The sequence below is a fragment of the Acanthochromis polyacanthus genome, chromosome 16 (genome assembly GCF_021347895.1).
Source record: "Acanthochromis polyacanthus isolate Apoly-LR-REF ecotype Palm Island chromosome 16, KAUST_Apoly_ChrSc, whole genome shotgun sequence".
NCBI classification, from domain to species: domain Eukaryota; kingdom Metazoa; phylum Chordata; class Actinopteri; family Pomacentridae; genus Acanthochromis; species Acanthochromis polyacanthus.
Window position 1 is genome coordinate 10433623 of NC_067128.1, and position 26765 is coordinate 10460387.

Below are 26765 nucleotides of genomic sequence, written 5' to 3' on the forward strand. Positions count from 1 at the left end.
AATAAATGTGTTTGTGTGTTGAACTTGTGGCCCAGTTAATTAATGAACCGTCTTGAGGCTGAAGACAATTGGAAGCACGTCAGCCGCGTCCTCCAATCAGAATGCTACAATTCTGAGCGCCGGTTGAATGAGAGCGCCGAGCAGCCAATGAGAAACCAGTATTCATCCCGGTGGGCGTGACCCTCTTGTAATGTTTTTCTCACAAAGAAATCCCAACCTGGGATGTCTGACTAAGCCGCCATTTCAAAGCGCTAAGGAGCCCCAGAAGCTGTAGGAAAATTTTGTACGTTTCATTTTTATTTTTCTAATGCATTTTATTTTTATTAGCTACTAGGGGGAGTATATTACTTTTTGAATCTACCTCGACTGCACCACCAACTGAAGTAAGTCATTCTTTCTGTCCGTTTGAAAAGCACAGAAACGCCCCTTTCTTGAATCACTAACGTTTAGCTTACAGAATTACGTTTCGTCGTGCTTTTTAATGTCATAATTTTACATAGAAAGTGGCTGTCCAAATGTCAAAAGCCTTCTTGAATATTATATTACGAAACAGCTGCTTTGGACATCAAATACTGTTGATATCAGGTGTGCTGTGCGACGGTAACTCCAGGAATTAGACGGGGCCCTTTTAAGGCTTTGCGTTATAACTCGGCCAACTGTGCTCAACATTAGCAGCATTAAGTGGTATTATCAGAGACTTTAAGTGTATTTGTTGCACAGGGCCTCTCTGCTGCAGCTAGCTTAACATTTAAGAGCTCACACAGCTCCAGCCACCTCTCAGGGATCAGGGTAAAAATCTTTCCATGACGCTCGACGTGCCTTGGGCTCTGCAGGGTTATTTACTTGTAAATACCACAGTGGAAAGCTATGTATATGTGACTGTCCTCCATCCCACGGTCACAGTATTTAAAGTTTCACGTTTATAGTCCTATTATCAGTAGGCAGTGCATCTTAAGCAGTAGCACAGCCGTACAACGCCTTGCTTTTGCTACTTCTCTACAATAAGCTAATGTATTTAGACACGAACTGCAATCAGGAGTTTGCTGTATTCATCTATATATTGAAATCATGTGGGAATCCAAAGAGAGAGTCTTCTTTCACTGATATATTTATGCTAGAGAAATTATCAAAAACATCTTTCTCTGTACTTCAGCAACGCCACATACACCTCCCAACAAAGACTGAACAATTTAATGTCCAAACTGTTGATTGATTGATCGATTTATTATTATTATTATTAGTTTTGGCTGCATATATGTTAAGATAAAGGTTGGGACAAAGTGTACTGAAGTCTCAAATATGAATAAAGCCATACATGCATCAGTTAAAGCGTTCATTTTTGATGGATCGAAAAGATCCTGTAGCTTAAAACATTTTCTTTTACACTTGCCTATGCAGACTTTTGCTGCTTGCTGAAACAACCATAAGTCAAAAACAATGTGTTAAACAATAAGCTCATGGTGACCTCATAGTGCCACCATTATCACCTACAATGCTGTCTTCTATTAGTGTTGTTCCTTAAAGGTTTTATCAGATGGGCTGTAGTTTTATTGCATTCTAAAATAAGAATAAGATTATGGTTCTCCAAAAAAGGCTATGTTAAGTCGATGGGAATTTGGTGTTTTAGTGCAGCTGCTCAAGTCAGAAATGTAATCTCTTCAATTATCTCCCACCATTTCTTTTCATATCTTTCCCCCAACTCACAAAAAGGCTTCAGTCCCACGACACACACACCAGCATTGACAAACATGCTGCATTGAAAATACTGATCTGAGCTCTGGAACTGTTAATTTACATGCTAACAGGTTTGACTAGTAGTTCCCTGTAAATAACTTGCAAACTTGGGACCTGCTTTAGTGCGAGCATGAACCACCCAACTACTGAATAATGTTGAAAATGCTGCACCAGGATTTCAAGTTTTTCTGCTCAGTGATATTTTTACAGTTTTTTCTCTTTTTTTCACATTGTAGATAGAAAGGTTGCAAATTTTAAACAGCTTCCATAGCAGATGGACAGCCACAAAATCAAACGAAAATCAATGGATCATCAGTGTTTTTCCATAAGCTCATAAAACTGCTCACTGACAACAGTGTTGCTGCAAAATTCTGCGTAAATTTACTTTTAAAATAGTAAAATGTTCAAATTCTACTTGCTGCACAGCTTGAAAAATACATTTTGTGTGTGAAAACAAAAAGTATGTTGGATTTTAGTTTTAAAATGAAGAGTTCATTTGCCAAAACAGATAACTCCGTTTTGATAAATTGTCAGAAAACCTTATATTTTATTGTTTACTTGAGATAATATCAATCAAACTGAAGATTTGACTCAGTAGAAAAATGCATAGCAAAATATAGAATAAATAAATTATTAGTGTTATTATTATCTAACGTAAACAATAAAAAATGAGTTTTCTGAAAATTTATAAAACGCAGTTACCTGTTTTTGCAAATGAACTCTTCAAATGTTTACCAAATGTGAATGTCTTCTAGATGTCCATACTGGCTGTCGTCTTTGTATAACTGGAACTGAATCATTTCAGATGGATGCAGAAACAGAAGAGAAGGTCACAGAAACTTCTAAAACTTCCAAGGATGAATCTGAGAAATCTGTAACTGAACTCAAATTCAGGTCTGTCCTTTTCTCTCACTGTCTTTTCATGTATTTATGGTCTCATAGTATTTAGTAAACCTAACATATTAGGTCTTTTTTCTGATACTTTCCTCTGATGTGTCTTTAAATGAAGCAGTCATGGTAAACACTAGGATGCTGATTGTATTCTTGTAGTAGCTCTTATCTCACTTTATCTTCCATGTGTGATAAAAAAATACAATTTTCATGAAGTTAAAACATCAAATATGACAGAATTATGTTTGGCTAAGGCTGACACCTGACCTTTATAAAACCAAATGCAATCTTTTCTGCTTATTTCCCCCCAAAATTACACTTTGAACATTTTTATGGCAAATTAAGAAGTCAAAAAATCACATTCTGAGCATGACTCAATTTTAACTGTCTTTGTAAGGGGTAGCAATTTGTGATTCCTGAGTTTTGAATTTGGATCATTTTTGAACTGGAGGTTTTACAGACTTAAATATTAATAGCACAGCTTTGGGTTCAGCAGTGTTACGTCTTTACACGATTGATCTTAGACTAGTGGTGGTTCTCATGTTGTCTTTTATCTTCAGGGGTCGTGGTTTCAGAGGCCGTGGCCGAGGTGGGCGTTTGAACCGAGGTGGTATGCGTGGTGGACGGGGCATGATGAAAAGTTTTGGTCCACCGGGACGTGGGAGGGGTCGAATGAAGGACCCAGATATGAATGGCTTTGGGCCAATGAGGTACTGATGTTTCAAATATGCACAGTTCTATATATGTATGCACTGTAGCCCCCAGAACCCTGAGCAGTATCTGGGTCTTACACCTATATGAAAACAGCACAACCATGGCTAGAAGTAGAGACAGCTCAGAATCTCGTGTGTGCAACTTGGTACAGCTATACATGCATAAATGATACAAAAATTCATTTTTTTGTCGTTTATTAATTGATAATTTACTTTACATATGTGGAATTGTCCTGAAAATGTTGTATAATACAACATTTTCCAAGTGGCCATAGGTTTTTGGGAAGGTTTTGGAAAGAACAGGGCCCTACATACCTTAGATAATTTTCTGCTTGCATTTTTTATTTGATTACAAAACTATCCTTCAGCCTTCAGTTCTGCCAAAAAGCTCCTAATTTTTTTGTCACAATTCTTTTGTCTATTACAGGATGTGGTAATCGCAAACACCATATTTTTGTAAGAGATGTAGAATAAACTTATTTTGGTGATGCATTCTGATTTTTAGTCTAGATTTAGGTTTTTCTAATAAAAGTCACACCTGTGGAGTTTAAAGACATTCAGAATGTTGAAAATCTGATGATTCTTTATGTTTTTTTCAGTTTCTCACTATGATGCGATAAATAGTGTAATTTTGCATTTTTTTAGCCCCTAAGTTAAAGGGCTGCCATTGATGTGTATGTTTTAGGTGATTTAAAATGCATAACTCGTATCCATTAGTTGGATCAGTTTAGATAAATTACTTCCCTTCCTTTGCAGAGGAATGGGGAGGATGCGACCTTACCCAGACCTTAGAGGTCACCGAGGTAGGGGTGGACCAATGGGCATGGGTCCTCCCCCTCCTCCCCCACCTCCTCACATGCACCTCAGAGGACCCTTCCCACCCATGCCCAGGTAACCTCCTCACACAAGACTCAAAACATGCACAAACACCCAGGTGGCAGATACATGAAGATGATTTTCCAGCATCTCAAAGGGTTTTCTCCTTGTAATTGTGTCTTTCTGTCGTCATACAAACCATGCATTTTCTAGCCAACCCTTTTAGTCTGTCAGGTTTCAGCCTCGTTTTCATTTCTGAATGAGTGGATGTGTTGTAACCCAGCTGATCTTACATTTGCATCAACAGTAGATCAGTCAGTCAACAGAGTGGGTTTTCTGTTACTAAAAATGTACATTAAAAATATAGATGAATGTTTTACTTGTTGTTGATTACAGGCATGGACCCCCTCCACCCCCTCCTCCAGGTCACCCTGGTTTCAGAGGGCGTCCACCACACCCTCGAGGTCGTGGCATGCCACCCCCTGGACCTCCACGTCACTTCCACCCCCGTGGCCCAAGAGGGTAAGAGGTGTTTCAGTATTAATATCACGCTTAAGCTTTAAAAGTCACAATTCTCTGCATTTTGCTTGCACGCTTGTAAGATTCCTAAATGAATTCATGTACACCTGGTAAGCTGCTTCCACCAGTTGTATTTCTGAGCTTCTGTGATGCAGTAACTGAGCAAAAGCTCTGAGGGTTGTGACACAAATGCACAGTCCTGCTCTCCCTTTCTGTTAAGTCTCCTTATAGCTTAATTTTCTTTATCTGAACTTGCACCTTATAGCCACACGTATTTCTTAGTTGTTTATCAAATAGAAAAGCAGTGTAGCGTTTTGCCTTAATAGTTTGTCTCACTACAGCAAATGTTAAGTCAAAGACTGTAAAGTCAGTTACTAAATAAAAGCATACTTACTGCTCAACTTCTTGTAGCTAGATTCCTAAATAGTGCATGGATGATTAAATTGCCAAACACATTACATTGTATTTTGCCTTTCAAAGGTACACATTTAACTGAGAGGGGATCACACCCCCACTGGAGTGGTTCAGATGGCTGCTCTTATCAGAGTGTGCCCCCTATTGGCCAAAGCCAAGAATCCAATGTGTGATTTTATCCTTTTACACAGCTACCACAATGGACCGGTCTCTCCTCCGCCTCACCCCCCACCTGGCAGAGGCCAGAGGTGGCCAGGCCCCCCTGGTGGCCGACGCTTTTAACACAGCCTGCCCTAAAAACTATTACTGAGCACTTGTTAACGTAGAAGGGGCCTAAAGTGGTGCAGCGAATGAAGCGCCCCTGATTTATGTGTTACACAAAGTCTCTGAGTATCTTTTGAGTATCGTTGAAATACTGGCCAAATGTTTGGTTATTGGTACTGTCTACTGGCAAAGAAATGTTGTGATAATGACTAATGACAACTGAGGACGCATAAAATGACTCACAACTTAACAACGTAATGGCATTCTCACTTAATGTTTCCAATAAATACTGTTGGTACTGTAGAGACTATCTGACATTGTTAAGAAACACCTGGTAAAACAAGTCACTGTTATCAAAGGGAGGAAAATTCATGTTTAAGTTTATTAAATGTTCTGTGGTTCTTGTTACAGTCACCCTGTGAGCCTTAAGACATTTTCCTGATTCTGAATAAAGATTTAAAAATGGGTGACACTGTATGTTTGAAGGTGGGGGAGGAGGAGAAAAATAATGAAAAGGTGCAACAGCCCTCAAGCACCACTGTTCATTAGTTTAGTTCACCTCGGACCTCCCTAACCTGTCCTACTGTTACATGGAGATACTTATGTATGATAACCTCACCTGACAGTGCAGCAAATATTGTTTAACACTTCCACAGTTTTTCAAGTGATTTGACAACATCACACTTGTCAAGTATTCATGAGTATTTGATTTTATACTATATATCTTTAATGTGCAGCTATTTTAAGTTCTGAATATTGCTGTTTGGAACATTCATGTTTGTCTCCAGCAGTCTATTGTGTAATGACAAAAAGGCATTATAAATGAATAGTATGACAAAATATATATCTATTTATATTTATATATATATATATAGTAGTTATTATTAATGAAAGCAAATTCCATTCTTATTTGCTTCAGTTAAGATAAGAAATTACTCTTTACTGTGTTTAGTTTCTCTGTTACTTCTCTATTCACTGTAATTAACATAACTTTTGTGAACCTGTGAATGTGTTTTATGAGAACCGTCAAGACGTATGCGATAGTCGTGAAAGAAAAAAAATAAAACTAAAAATAAACTCAACTTCTTCTTTTTTGTTCATTCACAAACAAGTCTGAGAGTTGTCATTACACTTTACAACATATCTGTAATCTCTGAAACAGAATGAACTGCCATTTCATTGTGAACTTAAATATTTTTGTGATATTTAAAAGTGATCATTTCCAAGTAAAGAGGAAAGTAGTTAATTCTTTTGCTGTCTGGAGGACCAAAAGCCTATACGGAACATATTTTTCACTGGATCTCGCTGAATTCATTGCTGAGGGCTGAAATTAACTGCAATCCAGGAAAAAAAAATGTTTGGGAACGTAATATATTAACTGTATTCATTGTAACTGAGAACTTCAAAAATGTTTTTTTAAGAAGTCTGTTACCGTGTAAATTTGACTGGAGGACTCAGAACCGCTCCACTTCAAGGCATTGAAATGCTCGTGACTGAACGTCATGTCACAGTTCAAAATCAGTGGTAGCATGTCTAAAAGGAGGACATCATCTGAAAAGAATAAACACTCTGATTTGACCAAGGACTGTCATATTTTCTTGCTATTCTGATATCACCAGCAATTTCAATCTGACTTCAAAGGGACCAGAGGGTTCAGAGAATCTCATCTATGTGCATTTTGGTCAGAGGTTTTTATTTTATTATAATTTTTTACCGGTTTTGTTTTATAATTCTTTCTATTTTAATATTCTTATGTACCTTCTCATACTCTCTGTATATTAAAAGAAATCTTGCCATGCATGTAGTTGCTGTAACTTGTAGCAGAGAGAAATAAGTTCTGATAAGCAAACTTATAATTTTACAAAGCACAAATTTTCTCTACATCATGATGTGATGGCACCACATGATGGAAAATGAAATAAATTGGACTAAAGTAGATAATTTAGCTGTTTTAGGTTTTGCTGTCTGTGTGAATGCTTGTAGCTGCTTTTCCATGCTGTAGTAATTGCTGAATTTGTAAAGGTAAAACAAAAAGGCCTGTCCTTAAAGCAAAAGAGCAGCATTTATCATTTATACTGTATGCAGGCTCAAACAAACAATGATTTGGCTTTATTTTTAGATGATAGATTTCATTGTTTGAACCACACAGCCGCTACAGAATAATCAAACTTTGCCACAGACCCAAGAGGTGATGAGTAAATATCCACAGACAGCTGTTGCACTCTCCCCTCCTGTCTTTCTCCATCTCTTCAGCACTGTCAGTACATTTTGCTGCCTCTTCAGCCTCTGCAGCCGCTGCTTGTTCCTCCCTGTGGTTGATTGTAACAGAGTGACTGTTGTTGTCTCCTGAAGGGGGGCACACAGTACAGTTAACCTCCCGGGCCCCAGGAACCCAGGCCCTCCCTCACATCTCTCCCCTCCTTCACCAGCGGCGTGATGCCCGAGGTTCAGCACTTCACTTGCAAAGGTGAGCCTGTTGTGTGTTAATCCTTGAACCCCTCCCTCTCTGACACCAGGAGATTCTTTCTTTCAGGACGGACGTCGAAACAACCACAGGTGTGCCAGGATTGTCAGGAAACGGACGATTAAGGGTGACTCTGTACTGGGTTTTTTAATCTTACATTATCAGAGAGCTTCTGCTCAAACATCTCTGATTCATTTAAAGTTTTTTTGAGATAAACTATGGAAAATAAAATTGTATATGTGAAAATTTAAATTAATATATCATATACATTCTGGGGCTGCACAGTGGCGTAGTGGTTAGCACGTTTGCCTTGCAGCAAGAAGATCCCCGGTTGAGATCCTGGGGTGGGCCCGGGATCTTTCTGCATGGAGTTTGCATGTTCTCCCTGTGCATGCGTGGGTTTTCTCCGGGCACTCCGGCTTCCTCCCACAGTCCAAAAATATGCTGAGGTTAATTGGTTACTCTAAATTGCCCGTAGGTGTGAATGTGAGTGTGATTGTTTGTATATGTAGCCCTGTGACAGACTGGCGACCTGTCCAGGGTGTCCCCTGCCTTCGCCCGAGTCAGCTGGGATAGGCTCCAGCACCCCCCGCGACCCTAATGAGGATAAAGCGGTGTATAGAGGATGGATGGATATACATTCTGCCGTTTTGCTTTTATTGCCCTTCCACCCACTTTCAGGTCATTTTTTTGCACATCAAACTTTGAGGCTAAGTTTGGATGTCAGAATCTTAATAGCTATAGAAGAGAAAAGCCTAGTTATTTTTTCATGGTATTGATTCCAAATAAGCAATATTGGACAAGTGGGTCATTCCAGGTGAAATGACCAGATATTCTTTGGGGGTGTTGCTGCACCATTTTCAAATTTTCACCATTGTCAAAAGCTAAAGCCATTCTGCAAATTCTGGCTTACTTGGGCTCTTCCAGTTCCGTAGAATGATTGTGGCCCCGACCATACAGACCGTTAAAATCAATCTAAGCTCCGCCTTATACAGTCTTGATGGAAGAAGAGACTTATCTCATAATAGGCATAGCTGTGTTGATTCTGGTAGAGATAATTTAAGCCACTCCTCCCAATTTTTTCAGTAGCATCTTCCAGAAAGGAAGTACCCTTGAGCAGTCCATATAGCATTAAAAAAATGTCCCTTCTTCTTTATTACATTTCCGGCACTTTTGTCCTGGATTAATCCTACCTTAAACAATTTCAGGAGTGTAAAATAACAGCGATGTACAATTTTATAGTGGACAAACTTCTTGCATCTCTCGTAGCCCACCCCACATTTGAAATAACTCCTTTCCATGTTTCCTGACTAATCTCTTCACCAAGGTCTTTTTGCCATAACAATCTCAGACTTTTACACAATCTTAACATAAATTCTTAATATAGGCGTTCAACGTCTTTTTCAGGCACTTTGGACGTCACACATTCAGTGCATTACACTATTACTTATTGGAAAAGATGCTCAAATGTAAACTCTTCAGCAATTACTATAAATATAAACTCACATTCTAACAGTTAATTTTGTCTTCAAATCCAAGTTATTTACTCAGTGGAACACCAAGAGAATCCATTTTGATCCAATCAAAGTTTCCACAATGATAAGAATAACTTTCCCATCAAAATCTGGCTCACATAAATACTTCAGATTACCATTATATATATATATGTCAATGTACAAAGAGGTGTGCTCGAAGATGGGACTCTTCATGATGACTTATACTGCAGATTATTCTATGGCAGGATGACAAATACTAGTAAAAATCTTGTGTGTTTATCTTTAATAATTCCTGAGATACTGTTAGTCCAACAGTTTTAAATTTAAAGGTGGAAAAAAATGTGCTGAAGTGGGTCGACGGGGAAACAAAGATCATTTCGAGAAGACACACGTCTTTATGAATATCCATATTTTATGTTATAACATTTTCAGGTACAGCAGAGATGTTCCAGCAGAAACTGTTATAAAAATGTAATAATCTGGGATGAAATGAGAAACAATGAAACCTCTTACATTGTTTGCTAATTGAAGGCGAGAAGGACAGAAGTATATAAATAGCTTGAAAATGATGTATTGGACATCCAGTAGAGCTGCATTATTTTCAGGGCGTTGCTTTTGTACATGTTGGTTCACTTTCTTACTGTCATATTTGAATTAAACAGAGACATTATCAGAGGCAGACTTATTAGTGACACTTCTGCTGGTAAGTTAAAATATCTGCTGTGAAAAAGGCCTGTTGCAGAGCCGATCATAGAGTTTTTTACCAACTTAATTTCCACCTCTGCTCGTAAATGTCATCATTACTACTGTCAGACTAGTTTTCTAACTAAAATTATGCTGTTTTTGATTAAAGAGATCTCATATTGATGTAAGCATGGAGCACAAAAGGAAGTCTGTGCATTTTGGTGAACTGCTCATAGCAAATAATCACGGTCAGTAGCATCAGTAATAGGTATGGTGTATACAGGAGAAATCTGAACAAGCATATAAGCAAAGGGATCACTGCAGTGGTATGAAATCTACTCTAATAGTGTGACTATGTTGTATAGCTAAAAACGTTTGCAGTCACTCTGCAAGGTCTGCGCTGCTGTCTTTGTAAAAATGATACACTAAATGTCTTTAATAGAGTAAGAGTCCTCGGCAGTGCTTAAATAGAGCAGTGAAAAAAAGTATCTGATGATAAACACACCACTCTGACCAGAAAATCTCCCTGAAAATGATCGTAAGTATAAAGCACCAATTGTCCAGAATGTGTGATGTTTTGTTTTCAAACTTTTTTTTTCTTACATTTTGTAATGTTTTTTTTTTTTTTTTTTGTATGTCAATTATTTAATAAAGACACAAATTCAATGTTGCGTGTGCTGGTTTTGTGTCCGACAGTACAGTCCAACATCAAAACATTGTAACGTATTGAAAACACACACTTTGATTATCGATTCTAGAATCTTTTTTGTGTTTTTCAATTGTCTCAACAAACTGTTCGTCCGATTCATTTCAAACTCGACGTGTTTGAAACAATATCAGTTGGGAGGCGGTGGACACCCAGGGTGGATCACCGGTTCATCACAGAACAAGCCTGAGACGGATCAATACCTCAACCTTCAGAAAGGACAACAACATTACGAGCAAAATGTGAAGTCGATTTGCTATTAAACCCTTGTAAACCAAGGATGCAGCTACTTTTTGGAGATACTTTGTAGGCAAGTGAAATTCTCAATTATGAGTAAATGATTGTTAAAGTCTGAGCTTATATTACAACACAATGTTATAATATAAAAATAAAACCAAAAACAATGGTTCAGTAATGAGTACCATGTCTCTTGCATGCATAATAAGCCAACATGTTATTTTTTTTTTTTAAAAAACTCAGTTTTTATAATGTAAAAACACAACCAAAAGCAACTGTTCAGTAACGAGTACCCTATCTATTTCCAGAAAAATAAGTAAACATGTTATCTTTTTTCAAAACATCTCTCAGATTACTCCATTTATCTGAAACTGTAAAACCAAAAAAAAAAAAAATCAGCAGATTTTCCTCAAACCCCATTTCTACTGTTGAATAAATGACTCAAGGGTGCAGCCAACGGCAAAGAAGTGATTTTACACCTCTGCAGTGTTTAGACACTTTTTTTTTTAAATCAACAACTTCTTACATATTGAGCGATAACAGTTGTAAGCTTAATCACTCACCATAGCCTGGTTTTGGCTGTGAAATTAGACCAGCTGTGTGAAACATGTATTTAGCTCCCCAACGGTGAATACAATATTTTTGGTTGAAGCCTTTGAATCAAAACTAATGTCTACACTTTAATCACATCTTGATTGCTTCATTTCAACTCCACTGTGGTGGGGTACTGAGGCAAAGGTACAAAAATTGTGTCCCTGTCCAAATATTCATGGATATTACTGTATCTAGCTAGCTATTTGAGAGATATTTAAAGGTGGGATAGGTCGCAGTTTGAAAATATTGAGGACATGCCTGTGTAGGTGTCTTCAAATAGAGAAATGAGATTCACTAAATCCAGTCTGTTGAACAAATAAAATACAAAATTTACATCAGGGAAATTAAATTTGTTTCTAAAAATTTCAGAGCTTTCCTCTTTTTTGTCTGTCTCTTTATTCTCATTGCTTAACTCCACAGAAGGGGTGTCAACATTTTATGAGATTAATGCATATTTTACTCTTGCAGCCAAATATTTTAATATTAAGTGCATGTGTGTGACCATCACCAGCCCTCCCTGAAAGCTAAGGTGATATTCTTTATTAGAATTCCCTATTCTGAGCCAGGGAGGGCAGTGCTACACCTCAGTGATGTGCAGGGGAAACAAAGGCAGGACAGGATGAAACAGAGGGATTGTTCGAAGAAAATGGCTGCACTGACTGCTGGAAAGAAAAGTCCTGACCTGTTCTACATTTAAAGACTTTCGACAAAGGGCTGCGACATCAACACACACACACACACACAAAAAGTGATCTTTAAATGCAGACTTTTCATTGTTTATTGAAAGACAACTCCTTCTGTTGTGTCAATTTTTTATGATGAAAGCGTTTCTATTGGATTATACACGAGCATTTCCACCACATTCACTTCTTTGTACTGCTTATTTCATATTTTCTCCTTTACACAACATATTCACAGTCAAAACACATTTAATAATCATCGGTCGTGGTTTGGTTCACTGGCCGGGCTTGTCTTCAGCGGGGACGTCTTCCCACAGGGGCTTGAGGATGTGATCTGGAACCTTCTCCATGGCAGTCTGACAACATGGACAGAACGCACACAAGTGAATTAGCTGGTTTAAATGTATCTCTTTGTAGCCCGTTGTCTAATTCTCACACAGAATGAGAGTGAGCAGGTCGGGTTATAGCTGGTTCGTGTGTCGACAGTGTTTTACCTTTTTGACCTCCATGGCTACGCCTTCAGGAAGGTTCCTCTGAATGTATTCGAGGTAAACCTTTGCTGTGCTGCCCGTTATGTGAGACAGCTACAAAAACAAAAGACACCTTAATGCAACAAGCTAATAAACAAGGAATCCTGTCAACTTTTTATCGCAATTTTGGTGTATTTTGTTATCTGTGGACGTGGATGCATTTTTGTAACGTTTCCATCGCCTGTTACAGTATTGCTCCATATCAACTGAGATGTTTGCATAAGTTCTGTCAGTCATGGAAAAGGAAATAGAAATTTATAAAACTAATCGCATAATCACAATGAAGTATTGTGAAGACTGCAAATATTGTGACCGAGGCTTTCTTTTCTTTATTTGATATGAAGTGTATAATTAAATTTTGAAAGAATCTATCATCCTAGAGGGCAAATGCATACAAAATAAAAAGATTTAAAAAAAAAAAAAAAAAGAGCTATAAATGTTCCTGTTTGTAGAATTCATTAAAGAGTCCAGACCTACAGCCGTAGAACATGACAGGACCTGTGCAAGGATGTGGAAATCTACTCGTGTTCTCATGTGGTGTTACACTTAAAAATGCAACCAAAACACTGCTGAGTCATGTTGCCTCATGTAGAAAAGGAGTACCTGTCTTTGGTTAACGTCATCTTTTTGTAACTGAAATATTTCCATATAACTCATGTTGTGTTTCCTGTCGTAATTAAATCGTCCTTTTCAACGTCTCCCTCCTGTTCTTTGAGTATTTTGCTGTGCACATGTTCAGTCTTCATATCAACCAACTTGTAAATAAAGTTTTTTTAAAAATCAGCGTATCCAGGAACACATAAATAAAAGTAAAATATGTCCTATCAGACTATTTACTTTTGTATTTTAGCCATGGAAAATGAGAAAAGTGGAAGTTTTCGTTCTGTATCATCAACAACAAAAAAAAGTTGTAGCACGGTGCATTTGAGTTATTCACATTTCTTGCAGTGTGACTGCTGCACACGTACCCATCAACAACATCGATGCTAAAACCATATATCGTGCAGCGCTCATCATAACCTTTTGACACAAATAGGACAGTCGTGTAGGGGCTTTACATTGCAAGTAGAGTGTAATGTCTCCAGTTCAATAATGCCTTATAGCTTTGAGGAAGTCTAATGACTCTTTATGTTTCACAGAAAAGGTAAAGCTCCTTACCTCAATGCACCGGTAGTGTGTTCTCATCTCATACTGGACCCTGTGCTTTTTGAAGATGTGCACTGACTTCAGGAGTGTCATTCTCTTTATGTCCTTGGGAGGCTCAAAACTGCAGCAAAGTAAAGAGATGGTAGACATTTTAGCATTTAATAGGACAATAATGTATTGAACTGAAAGTGTTGCTAACAGGACTCACACTTTCCCGATGGTGATTCCCAGCTCTTTAGCCGCCATAGTGGCAAAGAACTCATAGCTGTCCAACACGGCGCTGTCATGACTTTTGACCGAAACAAGCAGCTTCTGGAACAACGTGTCCGGCTCCTCTGTAACTGTGATCTGGAAGAAAAACACCATATAGCATCTAAGTGAGGGGCTTTACACAACGACAAATTCAATGTAATCGCTTTATGGTATGTGCTAAACTAAATAATTCATTAAAGAGCAGGAGAAATGCAGCATAAGGTTAATAAAAATGAACACTTACTGCTGAGGGTGACGATGATAAGAATGTCGCTGTGTGGAAGGAAGTGCTGGGTGTCAATGGAAGACAGGACCTGCAGAGACAGTTAAGAATTGCTGGTGTGATTTAACAAAAAGCTTGAAGAAAATGTGCAGTTAGTTGATTTGAGCTTCACTTATGACATTCCTCTTATACTGACAAAACATAATACAAAAACAAAACAACAAAAAAGACAAAGGAAAAAAATTACAAAATCCTCATAACATTCTTGTTACTATAATATCTTTTACAGAGTTTCAAAATACACTGACATATTGTTGCACACTTTTAAAGCTCATAACAGACATATTACCTGTTTCTATCATCTTAAATGTTGCATCCCTTTGTACCTTAGAATGCAAACTATGAAATAATCCCCTACAGCTATGGACAGCTTGAATGAATTAATTATGATAAGTATAGGTATTGCATAATGATTTTTTTTTTAAAGATTTGAATCAGACAGCTGTAAAATACAAATGTTGTAATGACACCTGCTGCCACAATAACAAGCACATGAGAAAACCTTCTACTTACCGTGTTACACTACATTTCCTGTGACCTGAACAGACCGTCAAACTTCTGGGTTTCTGGTAATAGAAGAGTAAATGAGCAAACATGTAAATTTGACTTTTACTGGGAGAAACTCGGTGCTTCAGCCGCCACGAGTGACCCAAAGGTGAGATTTTAAAAGCAGCTACGTTCAGTTTTCCAAACCTAAACAGCTGTTGTGTTAGTTTAATGTTCGTACATGCTGTTTAAAACTAAAGAGGTGTCAGTTTCCTTACCAAATGTGAGATTCCACCCAATATCCTTGCCAAAGGTAACAATTCTCGCTTTAGAGCCGTGGGGGCAGCCATGTTTCTGGAGGACAGAAGCAGAAGATAAGCGAGTCAGTGCTGCCCCCACGTGTCTTGGAGGAGGAACTGCTGCTGCTGAAACGTGGATACCTGCACAAACTGGGCATCATAAATCTGTCTTTATTGAATGTTTCGCTACTGAACAACAAGTAAACACATAAATAATTAAGTTTTTATTGAAAATAAAGCAAAAGAGAAAAATACCTTAACCTATAATATTTACCCTCTATCAAAAAAGGCCTAAATGTTTAGACGCCTTTTGTTTATTGAGAGACAGCAGGTCCGATTTGTGCCACTGTGCAGCGACACTTTTTGTGGCACCGCAGCCGTGCCACGGTTAGTGCCACTGTGCAGTGCCACTTTTTGTGGCACCGCTGCGGTGACAAAAAGTGTCACTGCTCGCTGCCAGTGCCACAAATCGGTCTTGCCCCGACTGGGTTTGATGGACTCTTGCAGTGGAAACCGTGGGCAGCACATAATGATTTAAGTATGCACTCTTATAGATGAGAGAAAATGTAACAATATACTGTTTTACTGTATACACACAATTACAAAGTAAGGAACTGCTGGTGCTGCTGCGGTATCTGTTAGAATTGTGAGGCTTTTGAATTATGTATGTCTGCATTGAAAGTTTGTGTCCCCTTTAAAAGTTTTTCTACCATTTTTCACCTGTTAAACATAACATTCGTTCTCTAATAGTTGCTCTATTTGGAATGGTTTACCATACATGTTTGTCCTCATTTTAGGGATCAGATTAAAGCTACGGGGTCACAGCTATTGGTGTGAATGATTTAATTGGTGTTGATCACGTGCGTGTCACGTGGCCCAGCTGTCGGGCCCTGCCAGTGAGTGTACAGTAGCAGTCTGCAGGCAGAGGAAGCAGCAGCAGAACAGAGCCAAGGTAAGCTTTCCACTGCCCCGAGATGTTACTCCGGCTTTGTTGACGACACGGTATTATTTCTCCACTTTGCCCTATACACCCACGACATGTTGTTTACTCGACTAGCGACACGCTAGAAACAAGTAAACATCGGAATAAACCGTCGTCTGAGGAGCTAGCCGTAGCTTGTTAACGACGAGTGAAAGCGGCGGAGGGACGGAGCTAGTGTCCGCTGATTGTGGTTCAGGGTCTGTTAGCTCCTCCGTTAGCCGGTTAGCTCTCGCTGGTTGTTCTTTGTGGTGTAGACAGCATAGGCAGCTAACGTTAGCTAGCTGCGTTTCTAGCATCTCTTTTAGATTAAGACACAAAGCAGACACGTCAAAAGACTGGACAAATGAACCCAGCGGCTGGCGTTTTGTTTTGATCCGGGGAGCCCATAGAGCGCCCTATCCGGGATCCAACATCCAGGTTCGGGCTAGCTGTGGCTAAGATGCTGCTCACGGTGATGTATGTTTCGACTAATTTGGCATCATCTCAGCAGTAGTCGTTTGGATGTCAGTATTGGAAGTATGGGCGAGTTTTTTCCGTTAAGTTAGTATTACAACAGAGTATTTTAGTCAGTTTCTTTTGCTGGAGGTTGAAGGGATGCTCCTTTACCGTTACTTGTCCGACTGGAATCGGTGCCTTTTCTCAAAATGACAACTGATTTGATGTAAATGTCGATTATGTTCAAAGAATCAGAGGAGTTTTTAGCATCTTATATTGTAACGTCCGCCACTGTGTCCGTGGGACGTTGTTGGGTTTATTTTTCTGACTGCCACTGTTTATTCGTGCCTCTAACCATAAGATAACATTATTTTCTTGTTTACCTTCTCGTCTGTTTTCCTCTTTTTACTGTCACTTTAAACGTTTGACCGCGAGAGGCCGCTTCGTTACATCACGGTAGCCTAATAAAACGGAACCCAAAATGGTTCTACTAAATAATTCAGCAATTAGTTAAATATCCTTCCGCAGAGCAGGATAGTCCTCAAACTAAAGTGGTTGTGGGGTAATTTTAGGCGAGCGTATTAATATTTAAATTAGCGGCTGCTATGGCAGGCAGCAGAGTGCTTTTAGCGGTTTGGCACTGCTTATATCGTGACACCGGCCTCTTCACCGTGTTCTAATTTCCATATTTTATACTCCTATTCATCTATTTGATCGTGACATCCTCTCTTTTTTTAAAAAAAAAAAACAAACCCCAGCAGTCCTCTATGGAATCCCCGAGGCTGGTTCAAGAGGCAGGCTGGCTGACGTGATGACGTTACCGGGAGAAGCGGCTCTTCTGCGGGCTGACAGCTGATGGAGAGGAGTCCCTGCTCCTCCTCCTCCTCTCACACACACAGCCGGGAGCAAATGAGGAGGACGCAGAGTGCAGAAATGAGACACTGATCAGGAGAAAAACAACTGGAAGCAGTCGGGACGTCTTGGATGGGATGCATGTGTCGCCTGGTTTTGAGTTTACAAGATAACGCTTTTTGTGGATGTTTGTCTTTCAGTCTGGATCTCTAAACATTTTTATGGCACTTTCATTTGTTCCATCAACAAGGCAGCTCACTGATCAGACTCATCAAAATGACTTGAGTGCCTTCTTTTTGTGGTTGTGTGTCTGTGCAGCCCATTCGGCTCCATGGCATTATTAATCCAGCAATGGTAACAGTTTTGTCACCTCATTCGTGCTTTTGGGGAAGTTTTCACTGATCACCTTGAATCACTGTTGCAGATCACAGAAGTAGCCGAGGGAAAGTGCAAGTACTATGCACCGTTGTCGCTGTCTCACATCTGACACCGAGCAGGTAACCTCACTGGAGGAGAGGCGCTGGTAACGGGATTAACTCCTCCGAAGAGCCTCCTTGTGGGTACTTTTCTCTTCCCTGGAGAGCTGCGAGGAGCTGCAGGGATGTTCGCCGCCGTGGAGCATGGCCCGGTGCTCTGTAGCGACTCCAACATCCTGTGTCTGTCCTGGAAGGGCCGGGTGCCTAAGAGCGAGAAGGAGAAGCCAGTGTGCAGAAAGCGCTACTACGAGGAGGGCTGGCTCGCTACCGGGAACGGCCGAGGAGTTGTTGGGGTCACGTTCACGTCCAGCCACTGCAGAAGGGACCGGCCCACCCCGCAGAGAGTCAACTTTAACCTCAGAGGACACAACAGCGAGGTAAGAATGGTTTAATGACAGAAATTAAAGTACGGTATTTTAGAGTAGTGTTGGCAAGGAGAGTGAAAAACAGAAGCAGTCCATCTGAAGGCCACCCTACCTAACAGTCACTGTAAAAGCTGCAATATAACATGACATTAATTATGTAAATGCCTCACTAACCAGTCCTTGTCTAGTTCAGTGGAGCCCTTGATAAAAGTCTGTTTGAAATTTTCCTACAAAGGAAAAGATGTTTAAGGCATACCTAATTAGTATATCCTCTGGTATATTGTAATTAAAAAAAGCTGACCTTGCTATATGTGTTTTCTCTGTGATAAATATTGGTACTTGAAGAAAAATCTAAATTTTATTTGGAAAGAATGATGCACTGTGGAGTCAATTGGTTGACTTTGTAGGAATGAAAAAATGTCATTTAGGACCTTCATCACATGGTGTGACACTGGCAAAGGCAACCTGAGTAGTATTTTGCTTTGGATAGCATTCAGATCTGGCTTTGCACTAATCACACGGAGCTTTGTGGTGCAGATTTAAATGGTCAAACAAATTAGTCCCGTTGCCTCACAGAGGGGCAACAGTTGTGCGACACTGACAGCAAAGTACCTGTTTGGCCGAATATTTCCATACAGCAAACAGTCTGGTGTTAGTTTGCAACCTAATCTTCCTTTTTAGTGTTTCTCTTCTAATCCTTGCTTGTTTTGACTTGTACTTCTGAATAAAATTTAGACAAAATAGAATATCCAAGAAACTATTAATCACAATGAATTTCATATGTTATGGAGATTTACCTTGTAGATTAGCCATGGTATATGAGAACGGTTCAATTATTGTTTTTGTATCAAGCAGGCTTGTAGCATGGGAACGCGTACAGATTCTGGCCACCATAGGGTGAAAAATGAAGCCAAGGGATGGCTTACCAATGATACAGGCCAGCTGTTTATGGTATTTTACTAGTAGTGGTAGCTAGTTAGATTTAGTCACTAAATAGTCAACTATTTCTTCTAATATATCTGATACCAGGTCCATTAATGATACACAGACATAGTACGTCACGTTTTGTGTACGTCACGCCCTGTAGATTTCCAGATCTTACAGAACCAGCTTGGAATCATGTCATGAGTTAGTGTGTACTATTGATTGGTACTCACAAAAAGGTATTGTCTTCAGCACTACAAGTAGTAACTTAAGTTTCAACAAATGCCTCTTATGTCTCAGTCCCAATACGTCACGTTTTTGTGTACGTCACATTTTTGTGTTTTGCATATTGGACCTGATATAGAAACATGCCATATAAGCTCTGAAACTTCACTGGATAATACCCCAGACAACACCCTTTAAAATGGTATATAACATTAAATATTTCAAGGTACTTAATTTTCACCCTATGGTGGCCAGAATCTGTACGCGTTCCCATGCTACAAGCCAGCAGTAAAAAGTTGTAGCATGTGTTTGAGTTAAGTTGTCTTACTTCACACCGCACTTCCAATGATGTGACTATAATGGATGTGCACAGCATGTGAATTCTTTTGTAAAAAAATCTTATATTTAATCTATTAAAAATATACAGGAATACCTTTAAAAGCTTCAGTTTAGTAGTTGACTACTTTGAATAAGCTCCCACTTCTTAGTGAAACCAGCCTCTACACCATGCAGCAACGTAACATGAGTTTCTCTACATTTCTCTTTGCAAAGATAGATTTATCCCTTTGATCACCATTAAACAGGCTCCACCATTTTTTGAGGTAGGTGTTTTAGAAGAAGTGACTAAAACACTTGCGCTGGTTTGTCTAGCACAAAGATGTATCTGTGTAGCTCGTATTTTCCAAAACTGTTTCATGGAGGCTGAGAGAGGTGTTTTTATTCAGCCAAAACAGTCAGCATTGCCAACTAGATCAACTTTTTTATTGTTTAATTGGAGGAAACACAAGTGTATCCTCAGTGGCTCATGATGTGGCACAGTTCCCTCAGGTCCTGCTGCTACTAGTCAAAATATTGGTGTGCTCAACTCTCTGGCATTGCTGTTTTTTCTCACTAGGGTGATACCCTCCGAAGTTTCCCTCCTCTAGTGCACTGAGGCCTTTTAGTTTGATCGTATAGATCAGCTGAATAACGTCTGAGTCGTATATCCACTGTATGTATGTGTGTGTGTGAGAAAGAGAGAAAATATTCCTGTCAATATATAGCAGTGCTGGCACAAGTGGAGATTGCACACAGGTTGCATTTTCTCCTTTAGCGGGTGTAGCTGTTGGTCAGATGGAGCACGGTGCTGTGTCAGCATTCCGTAAGGCAGCTGAGGGGAGAGTGGATGAATCCCTACACCGAGTGACTGAAGCACAGCAGAAATGTCATTTATCTCTGCCCACTTGAATGTGGTCCAAGTGCTGAAGTTCTTGCTTTTGTCATTTTGGTGAATTCGGTGTGGAGAATGTTAAATCTACACGACTTATAATTTACCATGATTTTACATATTTCACGGTGAATTTGACTTCATCCAACCCTTTTGTGCGTTCAAGTTGCCAGTTTGAGTGAAAAAAAATGTAGGTTTCACTTTCAGCTCATTAAAAATCTTACAATTTATTCATTTTCTAGAGATAACATTTTTTTTTTATCCTTATAGGGTTGTTGCACTTCAGCTGAGTCCATCAAAATAATAATACAAAAACAACAATTTTGCACTACTCCTCTCTGTTACACAATGCTTTATTCACCAGTCGTTTTCGATCGTTTTACCTTTACCTTCATTATTGTCCTCTAGAGGAGAGATGCTTTCAGTGTGATAGACTTGCATTCTGGCTCACTAGTGCTGCCCACGACCAAAGAGCTTCCTTGTGTACTGGTTGTTACTTCAACCCATTATTTAACTGGTCGTCTCACATTTAAATAATGCATACTTATCTAACTTTAAAGCTGGTGGCCATGCTAAGTTTTGTTGTCCTTTTATTTTTTTTTATGTCAGAACTTTCTAAGTGTTTATTTAATGTCTACTGTAGCACAAAGAGAGAGTAACGTAATTTTGATTCTTGGTATGTCATGTACATATTGAAGAATTGACAATAAAGCTGACTTTGACTTATAGTCTTGAAATGATCACATGCTTTGGATATCCTGCCTGCCATATGCAGAAACCACAGGGACCAGCTGAGTATGTGATAATGTCTCTCCATCAGTGTTTCCACTTCCTGTGGAGTTGGAGTTTTTTGTTTGTTTGTTTTTCCTGTGACCAATCAACTACGGTAATCAAAACTGGTTAAGTCTCAGTAAATAATATTTCACTGACTATTAGATGGCAGCCCTAAAAGTCACACGGGTCTTTACATCGCTGCTTCTGCATTTTCATTGTACCATTAAATTGCATCCACAATTTACCCCACTGAAGTTACGTGACACAGATTTTACCGTAACAATGCTAATAGAAATGTGTGATTTTAGCATCTATCAAGATGGTTTTCACATTACAACTCAGAAACAACTTAGTGAAAAAAGCACATTTCCTCTCTGCCGTCATCCAGCAGCAGTAATGAAATGGTAAATGTCCTCTCCACTTCCACTCTTGATTTGATATAAAGCAATAAATAAATGCTTTGGGAAATGTGAAATCCATCACTCGTCTACCCTGTGCATAATTTGGGGTTTCTGACAGCAGTGGAAGTCACGCTCCTAATTAATTCTGTCAAGTTATGACAGATGTGTTCACGCAGTCACAGCATTTTTCATCCCAGTTCTGATGAAGAGAGGACAGAATGCAGTATACTATAGATTATGACATAAAGGAAATGACCCCGAGGAACTTGGCCTATCGTGTCGAATCCCATCTAGGTATCAAAATATGTCTTTGATCAGGTAAAAAACTTTCCTCTCGCCGACATTTCATTTTAAATTACCTTATTTTTTTTATTTTTTTAAAAGAACAATGCAAATACATTTGGTTAACCTTTCTTTGTCTTCCAAAGCTGCTCACTCAGCATTAAATGCAGTTGCATCTCTTGACAGTCCTGCCCTTTAAACATCAGCATTGGCATTGAGCGCTTGTCTTTGCTGACGACTGTCCTTTCAAGCAGATTAGTTTAACTCGTGTCATGAATGAGCACACACAGAAATGCAATATGAACTTATCCTGTAGGAGTCTGTACCTGCCAAGATCGATACTCATGCCAGCATACTTAAGTTAAGCCATTATTCCTGTTGATGTATGGACCCAAGTGTCCTGCGATCGTTCTAATGTAAGCAAGTCTGAATGGATGTGTCTTTTGGACTTGGCCCAATTTGAGCAATGTTGTAAAGTAAAAGCCGGATCTTAAGTTGTTAGGCATCTGTTAATGACAGGGCAAACGGAGAACTTTATTGCTTTAGTAAGGGATATTGCTAATGCTTGGAGTTGAGGTTTGATTTTTTTTTATACTTGAGTCCCGCTACGATACAGATGCTGCAAGCTACTTGGAATAAAAGGATTCACCACAAGTATACTATGTTGTGGTGAAGCTCAGCTGTTGTCTTGCTGTAGCACTTAATCAAAGTCTGTTACGATCTCCGCCAGATAATGACAAGCTTTTCTAAGGCCTGTAATACATCCAGATGAATGTTTGTCCTCTGTGTGTCTAATTCCCTTCTTACGAGAGTGACAAACAATTACAAGGTAAAGCTTCAAAAGGAGCGAGGGTAGATATGTGTCGTCATGATCTTTTTGTTCAGTCTCCCACAACCATCTTTTACAGCAGATGTCAGGAGCACAGCACTTTACATTCTGTTCACCAGATTTCTCATGTAATGTGGTTGTTTGGTAGACATGTTTTGACCTATTTTAGGTTGTTATAGTGGCATACTAGTGTTATTAGGAATGTAATGATTTGGGCTAGCATCCCAAGCCATTTGGTTTGGTATTAATAACAATGAACTTTATTTGTGCTACAGTTCTCATATTAAAAAATGAAGCTGGAATTGCTTGTAGAAGTATGTACCAGTGTGACCTGAAAAGCTGTACCTTTACCTTATTTAAGTTAATCTTTGTCTTATATCATGTGAAAGACCAGAGAATCTGACTTTCTTCTCAAACTGCAGGTCCATAAACCAGCAGCCATTTGAAACTCACACTGGACACGATCACCATTCCAACTAAGAAAAATTTACTGAAACAAGATGTTGTCAGTGTTGACAGAACAGCAGGCAGGATTACTTTTGACAGCTGAAATTGTGCTGCTAGCTTCATTGGTTAGTTGAAGTTCATTATGAATATGGTGTACTTGGTCAAAATTTGGAGTACTTCCTTCAGTGCTGCTTCAGAAGCTTCGACTCCCAAATTAATGGGCGTGTGTTGCCACAGCAACAACACTAACTGGTTCCAGCTTCATATGAGCTGGAAGTGGATGTCTCTTTCTCATAGTTGATACAAAACAAACATTATAATGTCAAATGTCATGAATTGGACAACATACTAGCATAGAAAAACAGTATCCAAAACACAGCAAAGTAAGAACTAGTGAGTTAGTTTTTTTTCGATTTTTTTTTTTAAGCCGTCTGACAGTGGGACATTACTGCCATTTGTGTTGTTTATTTTTTCTTGATAATATACTAAAAATGGCATACCTTACTGTGTAGCAGCTATGACAGCGTAAGAATTCTTTTTAGACTAAAAATACATCAACCAGACAAATAAGAAAATGTTGTATTGAAGGAAAAAATGCCCTCAAATGTCCTGATGCTATTTTTAAATAGTTGTTTAAACTGTGTTGCTAACCTTTAGCAGCAGGCATGTCAGTTGCACCACATTGAAAGTTGAAAATAGATGAAAGCACTAAGTTTTACATCTTTTGATATGACTATGCTTGTGGTGTTGCTGAATAATCCCTCTGGGAGGTGCGTCAGAGTAGATCAACGCTTCTTTTGACAGTCCGGTGCTTTTTTCCCATTACAATGCATTCAGATGCTGAACAGAGTGAGCAGCTAGTCACTAGGAGTCCATTCATTCTCCATGAGAGCTGAACATCCAAGACAGGCTTGACAATGACTGTCAGTATGTTGACAAGGAAATGTTGGCCACAACAGAGATTTTGGGCAAGTTGTCTGTCAGTATCCTGTCATCTGCTAGCTATGATATTTGTCTTTTGGTTGAATCATGCTTAAGTGCTTGCTATGTATGATCAGCTGTAGATTCAGTGATGCGGTCAGGTATTTGCATACGTTTCTTTCATTTATGATGATAATAGTAATAATAATAATATATATTCTATATAATATAAAATAGGAATGCAGATTTTTTTCATCGTCCACATTGCAGCAGACTTGGATACTGTGTACAATTATATCCTGGCTTACTAGTGCTGCCACATTACTGGCTTTTAGGACATTTGCTGCGGTACATAGTAGTCACACACACACACACACACACACACACACACACACACACACACACACACACACACACACACACACACACACACAGTGTGGCTATTTTTTTAAGCATGGAAACTGAAAGTAGAGCATAAAGGACAATCTCAAGGGTGGTGTGTGATCACTTTGGTTACCTAAAATAGGCATCCTGATAAAATGTTCAGTGCAATGTCATTGTGTTCAGGGGTTGTTGTGACTGGAACCTCATTTCTTGGTTGCTGAAAAGTTTTGTATCACTGCTGAAACTGTTGAGCAGACATGGTAGTTATCAGGGATGGCTCGATACCACTTTTTCACATCCGATACCGATGTCGATACTGCAGCCTTCAGGATTGGCCGATACCGATATGATTCTTTTTGTCATTCTAAAAGTTGTTAATAATACATGGATGTAATTTGCTTGATACTGACATCTAAAAACACCACGTTCATTGTACAACAACTGTTCTGGTCCCCTAAAGAAAGAAGGAAAACATGTGACAACAAGTTATGTGTAACTGCTGTGGCTTTATTAAAACTTAAAGCTCACATCGCTTTTAACAGCGTTTGTAAACACAACAGACCCAGCTGCACCATTCAAATGTTTGAAATAAAACTGCAACTTGGTGCACATATTTAAATTAAACTAAATAATCCCAGTGTATAAACAGAAAAGTCACATTACACCTCAATGGCATTGCAAGGCTGCAATAAATAATTTATGAATTAACATCAAATAATAGCATCTCCACTAGAACAATGTAGGTAGTACTCAGTAGTTGCACATGGCTTCTCAAGACACACAATAAAAATCTAGGCTATACACCTGATTTGCTGCACCAAAACAAAAACAGAAAAACAAGGGTAAACAGTGACAGTGCAATCTAGTGTCTTTCTTCTTTTGCATGCAGCCGCTGATGTTGTACTGTATGTAAAACACAGTGAACAATTATTTTATTGACATGTACAACACTGATGGAATATAAACAATATCTGGCGATTAAACCCTGTCCTAACGTTCTCATGCGAGTGAAGCTGAGAGCAGCATAGGATCTACCCTGATGCCATTTAGACACCGGTGGGGCGGACATGCAGATGAGAAGAGGAGAGACCTGTCACCTAATCATATTTAACACGAAGACATGTCCACAGTTCGCTACTTAATCACATTTAACCCAAAAAACAGTGGGAAAAAAAAAAACAGTAAACGTACAACAGAAAAGCCGTCAAGTGGCCACAGAGTGAAACGTAAGGCGCACACGTTCATGCGAAAATAATACAACAATCCACATTTTCCACTACACAAGGTGGTTGGTCATCCAGACAAATGAACTCGACAATTTTCTCTGTTATATTCTGGCGTTGGAGCGAGTTTTGTACCCTTCTGTTGTGCTTCCTGCAACGATGGTTGCCGTGGGTCACTTTTTGTTTTGCACTCGCCTGTAAAAAGTCTCCGTACTGCTTTCCATGATGCTTCTACAGATGCTTTATTAAGTTCGTTGTGTTAAAATGTCCGGTTTTGCTGCCACCCCTTGAGACACTCATTTTTCAAACGTTGCACTCAGCTATTTTACTTTTCTCCTCCGTTCGCATATAATAATTCCACATGGAAGAGATGACCACAGCTCTCCAGGCTTCTCTTCACTCTCTGCTCACGTGACGAAAACACGGGCACATGGCAACCATGGCAACGGCTCGTCTGTGTTACGGCATGTCGTGAAAAGAGAAGATGAGGATATATGAGACAGATTGGGCTTATGGATCGGATCGAACGAGTTCTAATATAAAACTCCGATGCTCGATCGAGTCATTTTGGCCTGGATCGAACGCGATATCGATCCAGTGGATCGGATCGAACCATCCCTAGTAGTTATAATACATTCATACACACCAAGATGGAATCATGCCCGTAGGCAGAAATCTCACATTCTAGTTTTCCCTTGAGGCCAGTTTGAGACTATTTTGTAAGGCAAAAAGGAACAAGTATCTGCAGCCTGAATCCAACAGAAGTCTGTGACATCAGGCCAAAAACTTGCGTTCAACACGTTGTCATTTAAGATGAATTAACAGTGCAA

At 39.2% G+C, this 26765-nt stretch overlaps 3 protein-coding genes across 5 annotated transcripts in view; 2 read left to right on the forward strand and 1 right to left on the reverse strand.

Annotated features, from left to right (window-relative positions):
* Positions 1 to 183: 183 nt before the first annotated feature.
* si:ch211-51e12.7 (uncharacterized protein LOC336335 homolog) lies at positions 184 to 10661 on the forward strand. Of its 3 annotated transcripts, none has more exons than XR_007936999.1 (6): positions 184 to 383; positions 2540 to 2628; positions 3186 to 3335; positions 4095 to 4229; positions 4551 to 4676; positions 7605 to 10661. XR_007936999.1 is itself a non-coding variant. In XM_022212850.2 (6 exons), exons 2-6 carry the CDS (start codon positions 2540 to 2542, stop codon positions 5367 to 5369), a joined length of 591 nt encoding a protein of 196 aa, XP_022068542.1. In that variant the 5' UTR covers positions 184 to 383; the 3' UTR covers positions 5370 to 6433. The 3 variants fall into 3 exon arrangements, 1 of the variants encoding a protein (XP_022068542.1); XR_007936998.1 differs by having other exon boundaries at positions 7704 to 10661; XM_022212850.2 differs by lacking the exon at positions 7605 to 10661 and adding an exon at positions 5279 to 6433.
* Positions 10662 to 12281: 1620 nt separating this feature from the next.
* Positions 12282 to 15263, reverse strand: mrps10 (mitochondrial ribosomal protein S10). The gene is made up of 7 exons (XM_022212844.2): positions 15188 to 15263; positions 14937 to 14989; positions 14385 to 14454; positions 14097 to 14236; positions 13901 to 14009; positions 12707 to 12796; positions 12282 to 12568 (listed from the first exon to the last, which is right to left on the reverse strand). Exons 1-7 carry the CDS (start codon positions 15257 to 15259, stop codon positions 12488 to 12490), a joined length of 615 nt encoding a protein of 204 aa, XP_022068536.1. The 5' UTR covers positions 15260 to 15263; the 3' UTR covers positions 12282 to 12487.
* A 770-nt stretch (positions 15264 to 16033) lies between these two features.
* tulp4a (TUB like protein 4a) overlaps positions 16034 to 26765 on the forward strand; it is a 32322-nt gene continuing 21590 nt past the window's right edge. The window contains 2 exon segments of the mRNA XM_022212863.2: positions 16034 to 16160; positions 17384 to 18330. Coding sequence (XP_022068555.2) covers positions 18079 to 18330 — 252 coding nt within the window. The 5' untranslated portion in view covers positions 16034 to 16160; positions 17384 to 18078.

What these genes read in the sequence shown, in the direction of transcription:
- mrps10 (XM_022212844.2), bottom strand. Translation starts at nt 15,259, where the DNA reads ATGGCTGCCCCCACGGCTCTAAAGCGAGAATTGTTACCTTTGGCAAGG. An exon ending in AGGAAATGTAGTGTAACACG is followed by an intron (nt 14,455 to 14,936) that starts GTAAGTAGAAGG and finishes CTGTCTCTGCAG; the next exon opens with GTCCTGTCTTCCATTGACAC. An exon ending in CACACTACCGGTGCATTGAG is followed by an intron (nt 12,797 to 13,900) that starts GTAAGGAGCTTT and finishes TTGTTTTTGTAG; the next exon opens with CTGTCTCACATAACGGGCAG.
- si:ch211-51e12.7 (XM_022212850.2), top strand. Translation starts at nt 2,540, where the DNA reads ATGGATGCAGAAACAGAAGAGAAGGTCACAGAAACTTCTAAAACTTCC. An exon ending in CCCTTCCCACCCATGCCCAG is followed by an intron (nt 4,230 to 4,550) that starts GTAACCTCCTCA and finishes TGTTGATTACAG; the next exon opens with GCATGGACCCCCTCCACCCC. An exon ending in CACCCCCGTGGCCCAAGAGG is followed by an intron (nt 4,677 to 5,278) that starts GTAAGAGGTGTT and finishes CCTTTTACACAG; the next exon opens with CTACCACAATGGACCGGTCT.